This window comes from Ochotona curzoniae, unplaced genomic scaffold, assembly GCF_017591425.1.
Source record: "Ochotona curzoniae isolate NIBS_2020 unplaced genomic scaffold, NIBS_Ocur_1.0 contig_2294, whole genome shotgun sequence".
Classification (NCBI taxonomy): Eukaryota; Metazoa; Chordata; class Mammalia; order Lagomorpha; family Ochotonidae; genus Ochotona; species Ochotona curzoniae.
Genome location: NW_024465405.1, coordinates 560583 through 572817, shown reverse-complemented (window position 1 = coordinate 572817; position 12235 = coordinate 560583). Strand labels below are relative to the sequence as shown.

General features: G+C 54.0%; 1 protein-coding gene across 1 annotated transcript in view; it reads right to left on the bottom strand.

Moving 5' to 3' along the window:
* ARMC9 (armadillo repeat containing 9) overlaps positions 1-12235 on the bottom strand; it is a 106247-nt gene that overhangs the window by 25455 nt on the left and 68557 nt on the right. The window contains exon 19 of the mRNA XM_040972285.1: positions 11883-11938. Within this exon, the coding sequence (XP_040828219.1) occupies positions 11883-11938 (56 nt within the window). The remainder of the gene's footprint in view (positions 1-11882; positions 11939-12235) is intronic.

The window sequence follows — 12235 nt, the reverse complement described above, 5'->3', positions numbered from 1 at the left end:
AGTAACGGAAAAGCCTGCAGTAACATGAACATCAGACAGACAGCTCTCTGATGCTGGGGCAAGAGGCGTGGAGAGTGGCCTGCCAGGCGAGCCAGCTGGCCAGGAGGTAGGCCGGCTGGCTGGGAGCGGGGCCGGCCAGCTGGGAAGGGGGCCGGCAGCCATGATCCATGGAGAGTGCCTGGTGTGGGCGCTCTGGACACACGCAGCCTGGGCAGGTTCAGGGGGTCTAGGAGTTTCGCAGGTAACATGTGGTGGTGACACGTCTCTGCTTGTGGCACCCACAGCTGCCCAGGGAGCCCCAGGCAGGAGCCTGTCGCTGTCAGCTGTGGCTATGGCCTCCCAAGCGCCTCCCCTCGTGACTGGTTTCAGCTCACACATGGGCTTGCCCCCAAGTGCCCAGCCAGTGGCAGGATCTCAGATCCCAGGTCTAAGATTGGCATCGCAGCCTCTCAGTTCCCACCTTCAGCCAGCTCTGACACTGCTGTGCCCCCTGAAGTTGGCAGTGGCCACAGACTCAGTCCCAACTGGCCTGGGCAACCCTCCCTGTCTCACCACTCGAGACCCTGGACAAGTTCCTTCTCCTCTGCTGCCTGGAAAACAATCCCAGCACTGCCCCATGCGCTGCCCCATGCGCTCATCTTCCTGCATCTCAGCATCTCCAGGGACACCCTCCACCTCTTCAGCAGGGAGGTGGGCTCCCCAGTGAGGCCCCTCTGCGGTGCCCATGCTCCCACCAGAGCAGAATGGGATGGGACGCAGGATGCTGACAATAAACCTGAGTGTCCAGGGGTGACACCTGTGTGTGGAGAGGGGTTGGCACACAAGGCCCATGTTTCTCAGGGAGCTGCAAATGCCCTGAGTGCTGAGCCAGGGACTTTGGCTACGACACAGCAGGTAGCACAGAGGCTACTGGCTCATTCCCGCTGCCTCAGCCTGGGACACTAACATTTACGCTCAGGGGGCCATGTGCTGATAAACTGGATCTGAAGAGAGAGCTGTGTTCTGTTGGAAAAATTAATAACATATTATTTCAAAGAAATAAGATCAGGGAGTCTGGCATTGTGGCCTAGTGGTTAAAGTCCTCGCTTTGCATGTGCTGGGATTCCATAAGGGCACCGGTTCATATCCTGGCTGCTCCACTTCCCATTCAGCTCCCTGCTTGTGGCCTGGGAAAGCAGTAGAGGATGGCCCAAGACCTTGGGACCCTGCACCCACATGGGAGACCGGAGAAAGCTCCTGGCTTCGGATTTGCTCAGCTCCAGCTGTTGCGGCCAGTTGAGCTGGGGAGTGAATCAGTAGATGAAAGATCTTCCTCTCTGTCTCTCCTTCTTCCTGTAAATCTGTCCAATAAATATAAATCTTAAAAAAAAAAAAAGGCAATAAGAGCAGTTGGGATGGATGTGGTGGCTCTACAGTGTAATCCTATACCTGCAAGTGCTGACGTCCCATATGGGCACTAGTTCATGTCCAGGTTGCTCCACTTTCCACACAGCTCTCTGCTTATGGCCTGGGAAAGTAGTAAAAGATGGCCCAAAGCCTTGGGCACCTGCACCAATGCAGCAAACCTAGATGAAGCTCCTGGCTCCTGGCTTTGGATTTGCTCAGCTCCAGCTCCATTTGGGGATTGGACCAGTGGATGGAAACTCTTTTTCTCTGTAAATTTATCTTTCCAATAAAATATATAAATATTAAAAAATTATATTCTTTTAAAGATGTACAGAGAGAAAGCGAGAAAGATCTCTCATCCAGCATCCCATATCAGAGTTCTGATAGCTCTGCTTCTGATGTAGTGCCGTGCCAGCGCCCTGGGAAAGCAGTGAGTGACGCCACATCCTCGAGCCCCTGCCACTCACCTGGGAGACCTGGGTAGAGTTCCTAGTTTTGACCTCGCCCAGCCCTGGCTGTTGCAGACATTTATTGAATGAACCAGTGGGTGAAAGATGTCTCTCTCTCCCTGTTAACCTGCCTTTCAAATAAATAATAAATCTGAAAAAATAAAATGAGTCTGGCCTGTGCAAGCCAACCACCTGAGACAGTTGCTAGGGGGTCAGTTCCCCTTCCAGTCTCTTCCTGGTCAGCTCCATTTCTGCAGCAGACTCACTGAGCATGTCAGCGGGTCCCAAGGAATGGCTGGGGGAGGTAGGAGGGCATTGTGGAGAAGTAAGGAGAGGAAAGAGAAAGACAGCCAGGCTGGTGTGCGGCAGGAGGGAGGTGCGGGAGAGCTGATGGCTGGGTCTGCTGCACAGATTCACGGGATGCAGTGGGGTAGGTTAGAGACAGCTAAGCTGGTGACGGAATGCAGTCCTTACACCAAGCCTGCCCCACGGGCCGCTGAATCTTCTGCCAAGCTAAGGTAGGCCAGGTGCGTGGGCGACTAGATGGAATGAGAGCCAGACAACACTTGAACGGCAGGTGCATCGGGCCTACAAGAACAAGACTCAGAGCAGGACCAGGGACAGGGCTGTGCCCAGGCAAGGGCAAAGGAGAGCAAGACCATCACCTGGCGCCCCAGCCCTTGACCACCCTCATTGGGCCAGGTGCCCCAAGCTCCACATTGGCTCTGGCCTGGAAGGAAAGCAGGGAACGGGATCAGAAAGGAAATAACTGGGATTCCAACCAATGCAGGATGTGGATGCCCCAAGTGGAGGCTTAATTTGCTATGCCACAATGCCTGCTCCCCTATCACTGTTCTTAAACAAAACAGATTGGAGAGGCACAGACTCACACATGGATTGAGAGAGAAAGAGAGAGGAGACAGGGGTGTTCTGCCCACCGGTTCACTCGCCGAATGGCCACCATGGCTGGGAATCTCACGGATGATCTGTCATAAACACTTGGCAACAAAGCCCAAGTGGAATATTCTATGGTGCCAGAGACCTTACTGATTTTTAGTTTACCATGGAAAGTCAAATCTGGGTCACTCCAGGTCTCCCATAGAGGTGACAAGGACCTAGCCATTGGTTCCACTGCCCAATTTCCCCTTGTCCCCACCAAGGGCCTGCCCGAGCAGAACGCTGGGCTCAGGAGGGAAGCCAAGACTCAGGTGCAGGCTCTGTGGGACATGGCATCCTCTGGGTCAGGTCAAGCACTCACTACTCCCAGTCACGGCTGGTGTCCCTTGGCCCGAGATCTTCACCCTCACTTGGAAGTCCTTGCCTTGCTCAGCCTCACCTTACCTAGGCCTCAGGCTCACAAGGCTCGGCCGTTTCCTAGCCTCCTGTCTAGTTCACCCTGACCTTATTCCTTCAGCTCTGCTCCGCTGTTGCACTGCAAGCCCACTGGCAGCCTAAACCCACCAGCAGCCATGGCTTCTTCCCGTCTCAGATTCTAAAAATGGTGTGAATTCTGCCGTTGCACACTTTCAACCCTCTGCTGAACGGTTTCTGCGAGTGACTCACATTGGGCTCCAGATAGATGGCTTTGGGTATGGAGCACAAGTAGCTGGCAGGGTCTTGAGTCGCATGTCACGGGACATTTAAAACAGACATAAAGCACTACCTGAAGCGACTCTGAAACAACAGACACGCGTTTGCAGCTGGAACAGAACATTGAGCCGTTTGGAAACCAACTCTGATCCTGCTGGCTTCTAGCCTTAATGCAGTCTTGCCCGAGATCCCAGCGTGTCCCGGAGCAGGCCAGGGGAGGAAGGGACGTGTCCTGCTTCACAGAATGAAGAACTGGTGCTGCAGAAGTTGGGTGGATTGCAAACAGAGAAATCGCCGATATGACAAAAGCTACCGTTCCCCTTTGTTTTATAGATACCAATAATCCACCTTATTGGCAACTTATGGCACATGTTATATTTGACTAGCGCAGTGGCCATTATCCTGCACTGTCGTTTTTCAGCTCAATCATTCACAGGCTTTGTACACCCAAACAGGATGTGATGAGCTAAAGTTAAAAGCCAGACCCTGAAAAACTCGTTGGCTGTAAACTTTCCACAATGGAAGCTGTGAAACCACTGGTGTTGTGTAATAGGGGTACATGGAGATCCTCCACACCACCCTTCCCTGTAAATCTATTGTGGGTCCCGCCCCCTGTACCCCCAAGGAACCCTGTGTGAGCACGTGGCCTTTCTAAGGGAAACTTGCACAGGAGTCTGGAGGGGCTGATGCAGGCGGTGGGCAAAAACAAACACCAGTGTGAGGCAGCAACAGCCTCGCCAAGCTACAGGGCGAGCTGCAGCTGGGAGTGCAGCATTAACAGAGCCTTGCCCACAGAACGAGGCCTGCGGCCCCAGCTTGCTCTCTGCCTGTATTCTCCCAGAACCAACAGTACCTAATCACCAATGATTTGTTCTGCAAATACCTGGCACCCAGCTCTCTGGCACCAACCCAACCACCTGTGTTGACCTTCGCGACTCATCCTGGAACAACCGGGCCGGCTGACATTTGCACAGACAGTACAAAGGCACTGAAGGGTAAACTCAATGTTGCCCTAGCACCAATTCGGGCTGTGTCACAGCCTCCAGCCGTCACTTATGCAGACGTGGAGACCCACACGGATGGACGGGGCGGAGTGGCAACTTGGGCTGTCCTCGCTGAAGCTGCAGGAATTTTTTTTTTAATCTCCCACTGGTGGCTCATCCTTTTGTAAATTATTTATTTGAAAGACAATGTAACAGAGAGAGAAGGAAGACACGGAGAGAGACAGAGAGAGCTATTCCATCCTCAGGTTTACTCTAAATGGCTGCAATGGCCAGGGCTAGCTGACACAAGAGGCCTGAAACACCACCCAGCTCTCCCACATGCCGGCACCTTGGCCCGTCCTCCACTGCTTTCCCAGGCACATTAGTAGGGAGCTGGACTACAAGTGGAGCAACTGGGACTCAAACCAGCACCCACATGGGGATCCTGGCACCACAGGAGGTGGTGGATTAAATTGTTGTGCCACAATGTACCATGTGACCCTTTTTTTTCTATTAGGAAAATGTTTGCTTAGTTGAAAGGCAGGACAGCATATAAATAAAAAAAACAAATAAAAGATCTTCCATCCACTGGCTCCCTTCCCAAATGGTTACAATAGCCAGGGCCAGGCCAGATGAAGCCAGGAGCCCAGAATTCTACCTGGTCTGCACGGGGGCAGTAAGGACCCAGGTCCTGGTCGGATGCAGAGGTGGGACTGGACCCCAACATGGATGTGGGGTCCCAAGCAGCAGTTCCATCTGTTGGAGTGCAAACCAGCCCCCACACTGTTTCTAAGGAACGCTATTTCTGCATGAAAGGACAACGGACAGGCTGACACCGCACGATGGAGCGCCTGTTCAAACCTCAGCTGCTCCTTCCGATCCAGAAGTACTTGATCCCAATGTACCTGGGAAGGCAGCGGAAGATGGCCCAGGTGCTGGGGCCCTGCCTGTGTGGGACACCTGGATGGACACCTGGCTTCAGCCTGGCCCTAGTCCCAGCTGCTGTGGCCATTTGGGGAATAAACCAGTGTATGAAAGAGCTTCCCCTCTTTCTCTCTCTCTCTCTGAAAGTCCGCGTTTCAAATAAATAAAAGTTGTTACGTGTGTGTGTGTTTTTAAAACAATTGACAAACTATGGTTATTCAGAGTTGGGTTTATGGCAGCAAACATTTTCTCAGAAGTTAATAAGGTAGGTCTGCTCCTTCAAGGAAAACAACCGATAGGATTTATTAGCAAGAAACTTTAACTTTTCAGAAAACAAAAAAAAGAGGGAAAACATGTGCTTGCCACAGGGAGCCTGCCAGGCCCTTCCGGGGTGAACCAGCCCGGCTGTTCCTGAGGTTAAGGAAGGAAACACGCCTTGCTTGGAATAACTGCAGAATTTGGTCAGCTAGCGTCTTCATGTCCTAGCTCATAATCACAGCAAATCACGTCCGGCTAAGAGGGCACACCGAAGCCCACAGGGGCAGGCTGCCTGCAGGGCCGGGGCTGTGACCCGCTCCTCCCCCAGAGCCAGGGGGATGCTGCTGAGGACGGGCTAAGTCTACCCTCTCGACTGGTTTTGCAATTTCAAGCTGCTTGGGGGATCAACCCAGGTCACGACAAACCAAGGAGTGTTTATGCAAGGAAAACGGCTTGAAAGAACAGAGGAGACGCAGCGTTTACACCTGCCCTTTTTCTTTACCCCCTGCACGCACCTGCAGGTGGGCAATTGCTAGAGGGAACAGAGCAGGTCCGGAGCACCCCAAGAGCAGCTGTTGGGGCTCACCCTGTCTGGTCACCCGCTGCAGGACCCCCAGCCCCACCCCTGGGCTGGAGTCTTGAGACAGGGCAGCTTGCTCAGGGTCAACAGCCTGCTTCCCGGGGCTTTGCCAATAGGTCAGAGACGCACACACAGACAGGCAGGGGTTTGGCACGGTGGTTGTGACTCCCCATTGCCCGGTGTCAGAGCCGGAGCATCTGATGCAAGTCCCTGTACCTCAGCTTCCAGCCCAGCCCCAGGGGGCTGTAGGGGTGACTCAGGCCCCTGCGCCCACATGGCAGACCTGGGTGGAGTTCCACGTTCCGGGCTGGCTCAGCCTCAGCTGTTACAGGCAGCCGGGCAGTTAACTGGTTGGAAGGGAGATCTCTGTTTTTCAAATAAAATGAAAATAACGTTTAAAAGCCCTATTTTTATTCTTATTTGAAAGGCAGAGTTACAGAGGGAAGGAGAGACAGATAGAGGTCTTCCATCCTCTGGTTCACTCCCCAAGTGACCGCAATGGCAGGAGCTGAGCCAATCTGAAGCCAGGAGCCTCTTCCAAGTCTCCCACTCGGGTGCAGGGTCCCAAGGCTTTGGGCTGTCCTCTGCTGCTTTCCCGGGCCACAGGCAGGGAGCTGGATGGGAAGCGGGGCCACTGGACTTGAACTGGCACCAACACAGGATGCTGGTGCTACGGGTGTAAGCTCAACCTATATACTACACCATGACACCAGCCCCAGAAAACAAATTTTTAGAGAAATCACGCCAAAAAATTAGGAAACAGTCTCAGACAAATGAAAGCACACATGACCAACATGTGCAGGCTGGGAAAAAGCAATCACAAACGTGTGAATTAGAAGAAAGGGGGCTGGCAGAATGGCGGAGTGGGCTAAGTGCTGCTTGGACTGCCCACATCCCATACTGGAGATCCGGTTCGAGTCCACCTTCATCTGCTTCTAATCTAGCTCCCTGCCGACGCGTCCCAGGAGCCAGTGGAGGGTGGCCTGAGTGCTTGGGCCCCTGCCACCCATGTGCGAGACTTAGTCGGGGTTCTAGGCCTTGGCCCTTAGCTCAGCTCAGCTCTTGTAGGCACTCTGCAGAATCAGTGCACGGAAGTTCTCTTTCTGCCACTCTGCTTTAAAATCAATTAATCTTACTTTAAAAAGAAGATTCTAAATCAATATAATACCTTAAGGAACCAGGGAAAGAGAAACATACTGAATCTAAAGGAAGCAGAAAGAAGGGTTAAGATAGAGATAAATGAAACAGGCCAGAAAAGCAACAGAGGAAAATCCAAGAAATTAAAAATCGGTTCTTTGAAAACACCAATAAAAATGACGATTCTTTAGGTGGACAGCCAAGAAAGAAAAAAGACTCAAATGACTAGAATCAGAATCAAAAGATGGGACATCACAACCTACACATTGTTCTAACACGTGTCTTCCAAGAATTTTCTGAAGAGCCCTTGGTGCTGTGCACAGTGCATTAAGCCACCATCTGCAGTGTCAGCATCCCCTATGGATGCTGGTCCAAGTCCTGGCTGCTCTCATTCCCAACCAGCTCCCTGCTCACATGCCTGGGAAAGCAGTAGGCCCCTGCACCCACGTGGGAGACTGGGAAGATGTTCCTGGGCTACTATGCCCGTGTGGAGAGTCTCCCCCATTTCTCCCTTCTTTGTAACTCTTTCAAATTCATAAATAATGTATCGCACTTGAACAAACTTTTAACTGGATTTTCTACCAACTTTTTCAAGTACTCTCATATGTGTGGTATTAACAGAGGCTGTGTTAGAAAGCCCATCTCGCAGGTGCTGTGTGAGCTGGCTGTCCCTACCCAGGCTCACGTGATGACCGTCTCCTTCCTCTGGAGGTCCATAGGGGCCTGGGCCCCCTCCCCGCTTGGTGAGCACCTCCGCGGCCTCATTTTGGGGCCTGGGTCTCTCCCATCACAGAACAGTCAACTGCAGTATTGCAGGCTCCCGTGAGTGGCGGTGCTGGAGGGTGCTCAGTTTGGGGGTTTGCATCCCTGTGCTGGGGGAGCCTGCAGCCTCGGAGCTCCCCCTAAGGCTCAGCCACACTTCCTCATTCCTCTTCCCCCGCTGAGGCGCTACTGTTAAGGGCGTAACTCTCCACACCTTTCTGGACACGCAGGCATGCCCGTAACTGACAGGCACGTGTTTATGTGCCTGCTGTGCCTCGGATACCGTGCGAGCTGGTTCCAGGTGGCCTATAAACGCGAGCCAGTGCTCCTAACTCTCTCCTTAAACAGTTTTTATTCTCACATATAAATGTTATGTTCAGACGAAAGCGGGTTTTACTGCGTTGGGTGAAGTCCTTACAGTTCTAGAAAAAAAGAGAAACGCAAAGACTTTGCATCCGGGAGTCCTGGGAGTGTTTCTTGGGGGGAGGCCTAGGATGCGGGAGAGCAGAGACCAGCTCCACAGGGCACAAGGCAGCTCACTGTCCCTGCCCCCTGGCCGCCAGTCCCACCTGCAAGGCCGCTGTGTCCCTGCAGCCACTTGGCAGCTGCCTCAAAACAGTGGCGTCAGCATCAGTGTTTAGGGTCTAAATATTAAATGAAAACTTTCACCTGCTAAGGGAGGTGAGGTGGGGCTCCCTCAGGGTCATCGCCTCGGGGGTGACAGCCCCACAGGCCTGGAGCCTTACTGCAGCCACAGTCCCCACTGCTTCCCTTGCCCTTCCAATTCTTAAGGGACTTTTATTTAGAGTCAACATTTGCAATTTTTTTTCTTTTTAAGATTTATTATTTATTTTACTTGAAAGTCAGAGTTACCAAGAGAGGGGGAGACAGAGAGATTTTCCATCTGCTAGTTACTTATCCAAATGGCCGCAATGGCTGGAACTGAGCTGATCTGAAGCCAGCTTCTTCTGGGTCTCTCATGTGGGTGTGGGGGTCCAAGGACTTGGGCCATCCTCAACTACCTTCCCAGGCATAAACATGGAGTTGGATGGGAAGTGGAGCAGGCGCTCACATGGGATGCTGGCATGGCAGGTGGAGGCTTAATGTGCTATGCCATCACACCAGGATCAGGATTTTTAATATATTTTATTTATTTAAAAGGCAGAGCTAGAGGAAGAGGAGGACACACACACACACAGAAAGAGAGAATTTTCCATTTGCTGGTGCACTTCCCAAATGGTCACAATGGCCAGATCTGGGCCACTCTGCAGCTGGGAGCCAGGAGCTTCTTCCAGGGACCTGAGGGACTTGGACCATCCTCTGCTGCTCTAGCAGGACATTAGCAGAGAGGTGGATCAGAAGTGGAGCAGCCAGGACTCCAACTGGCACCACATGGGATACTGGTGTAGCAGATGGAGGCTTAATGTGCTAGGCTACAACACTGGCCCCTTTCCCTTCCAATTTTAAAACAGTCATTCTGGCACTCTGCAGGGTCCTGGAGGAATCCTGGGAGGGGCTGGGGAGCCACCTGCCACCACCTGCTCAGCTGACCTCCTACGGGAGTCGCCGGGCAGCTCAGAGAACGGCCTGTCTGCTTTGGGAGCCTACAGGTTATCAGCAGTTACCCGCCATCGGCCTCCCAACCAGGAAGGTGCACGGGGCAGCAAGAAGCCCAGAATACAGAAGGCCTTTGCATTTGCTCTGTGGACCACAGAGCGAAGCATTTCCAAGGTGAAGTTCCCCACAATGGAGCCCCATCACTGCCCTCTCCCAGCCCAAATCTCAAAGGGCGAGTAGCAAAGGAGGGGACAAATTGAAGAACAAAAGGATGATCCTGAAAGAGGTAAGACTGTCCCTGCGAGGAATTCGGGGACATGGTGGCAGGTTACTGGCCTTAGTAATGACCACTGGTGTCCTGAGGGCAGGCCGCAGCCTCTGAGCGGCTCCTGCCCTGCTGGGGAGGGCGTGGGCTGTGTGTGTACGTGAGGGCAAGGGCTGGGGCCGAGTGCCTGTTTTGCGTGGCTTGTGACTTCAGAAGGATTTGTATGTCTTTAAATATGAGGGGGGAAAAACCCACAGCCCTGGTGACATGAAAATTGCATGTCCTTCACAATCTGAGTGTCCACAAATAGCTCTGTGGGTACGTGGCCGCGTCCAGCTGTCTGGGTGCCGTGGACAGCCACCCCGTGCGGGCAGGCCTGGGTGCGCCTTCTCCGCCCTGTTGGGGACAGTCGGCCGACCCCCGTTCTAAATTGAGCTATGCTGCCTTCCGCCAAAGGCGGCCTTTAGGCTGGCTCTTCCTAAAGGACCCATGCTTGCAGGTCAGGTTCCACACGCGACCGCAACAGACCACAACCACAGCCGCATGCAGGAGGTGCGAGCTGGAGTGCCCGCTACTGCCGCCTGCAGGTGAAGAAGAAAACGGCAGGCAAGGAGGCCCGGCAAGAACAGTCTGGGCCCTTCCCAGCGTGTTCCCTCCGTGGGCCTCGGAACACCTGTGCTCCCCGCCTGACACCATCACTGAGCAGCACACAGCCTTTCACCTCACTCAACAAGAGCCCTTCTTCCAGTGCCCCCTTCAGGGGTGGACGCTGCCCAGATGGCGCAGGCCAGAGCCGGGCAGAACAGGATAACCAGTGGCTGTTCTTCCGGGTCTTTCAAGGAAGAACGTGCAAGCGCTTTCACAGCATGGTCGTGGTCAGTCCTCAGCCTCTGCCATGCACCCCCTTCGCAGCTGCCCCCTGCACACGCACTGCCACACAGGTGAGCTGGGCTCTCGCAGTGGGGGAATGTACTCTAACAACGCACACAGTGGTGTGGCCAGCTTGGGCGTTGGCCAGGAGCCTGAATCACCACCATTTCCCTCCCAGAGCGACAGGGGCCAAACACCTGCCCTTGGCAGCAGCACTCCTGGTGGACACTGCCCCTACTGTCCAGGACGTCCAGCACCGTGCCGGCCCTCTGAGGTGTGGGCAGCCTGGCCCTCCTGTTAGGGTGGCTGGGCAGGCACTAGCCTGTGTGCATGAGGGCAGTGGACAACAAGAATTTGTTCAGATAATGCATCTCTGTGTGGTGGAATGGGGAAGCCAGCCCCGAGAGCGGAGCAGCCGTCACTGTTGCAGCCACGGCACCTGCCAGGCGATGCTGTAAGCTGAGTCCCAGCCCTGTCCTAGGGTCTCCCCTGCCGCCACCAAAAGGGCTACGAGGTCCAGTGACACTGTCCACATAAGGTTCCCACATCCAGACAGCCCCAGCCACAACTTCCCAGAGAGGGAGGAGGGGAGAAGAGACGGAGCCAGGCTTGTGTCCAAGAAAACCCCAGCCGGAAGCTGGAGTGCATCTCAGCCCTTTCCTGAGATGCCTGCCTGGCCGAGAAGGTGCGTGCTTGGCAGCATGCCTGCCGCTTGGCTTTCTTGTGCAAAGACAAGAAGCTCTGAGAAGCCGCCTCTATTCACGCCCCTGAGCCTGGCTTCGCCCCTCCACGCCGCTGGGCCACCCTGGCCATGACTCAGAGCGAGCTCCTAAGATTCCTGGAAGCCCTGGTGCCTCCCCTCTTGAGGCCTGGCCATGCAGACAGTGGTCCAAGTGAGACCAGTGGAGACTGAGGACTGGCCTGCACACGAGGGGAGGCCCGCAGGACCAGGGCACAGCAGCTGAATGCCCACCTTGGGGAGCAACGCTGCCCCCAGAACTTGAAGGGCAAACACAGAGAGAACCTATTCCCACTCCCTGCCCCTTCTTGCCTGATCCCTCTTGGCACAGTCTGGCAGGAGTGTCCCAAGAGGGGCCAGGAGCCAAGGGCCTCCCACTTACTTCATCATCTTCCTCTTCATCATCGTCAGATTCGAGAACGCCATCTGCCAGCTCTTCTGTAAAGAAATCAAAGAATTGGTGGTGTGCCACCAATGCAGCAGCGCCTGAACCCAGATGACCCTGAAGCCATGGAAGAGCCCTGGTCTGGGTGCAAGGGCTCAGCTAAGGAGGCGGGAACGGCCAGGCAGACAGGGTGCAGGGCAACGCCAGCCAGCATGGAAGCTCGTTTCATTTTCCTGTGATACCAGAGTGAAGCTTGCAGCCAGGCATGAAGCTGTTGTAGAAAATAAAGTTGCATTCCTCTCCCCCCTCTGAATGTGCTTTGTAAAAATGGAACAAAGGGTTGTTTGTAT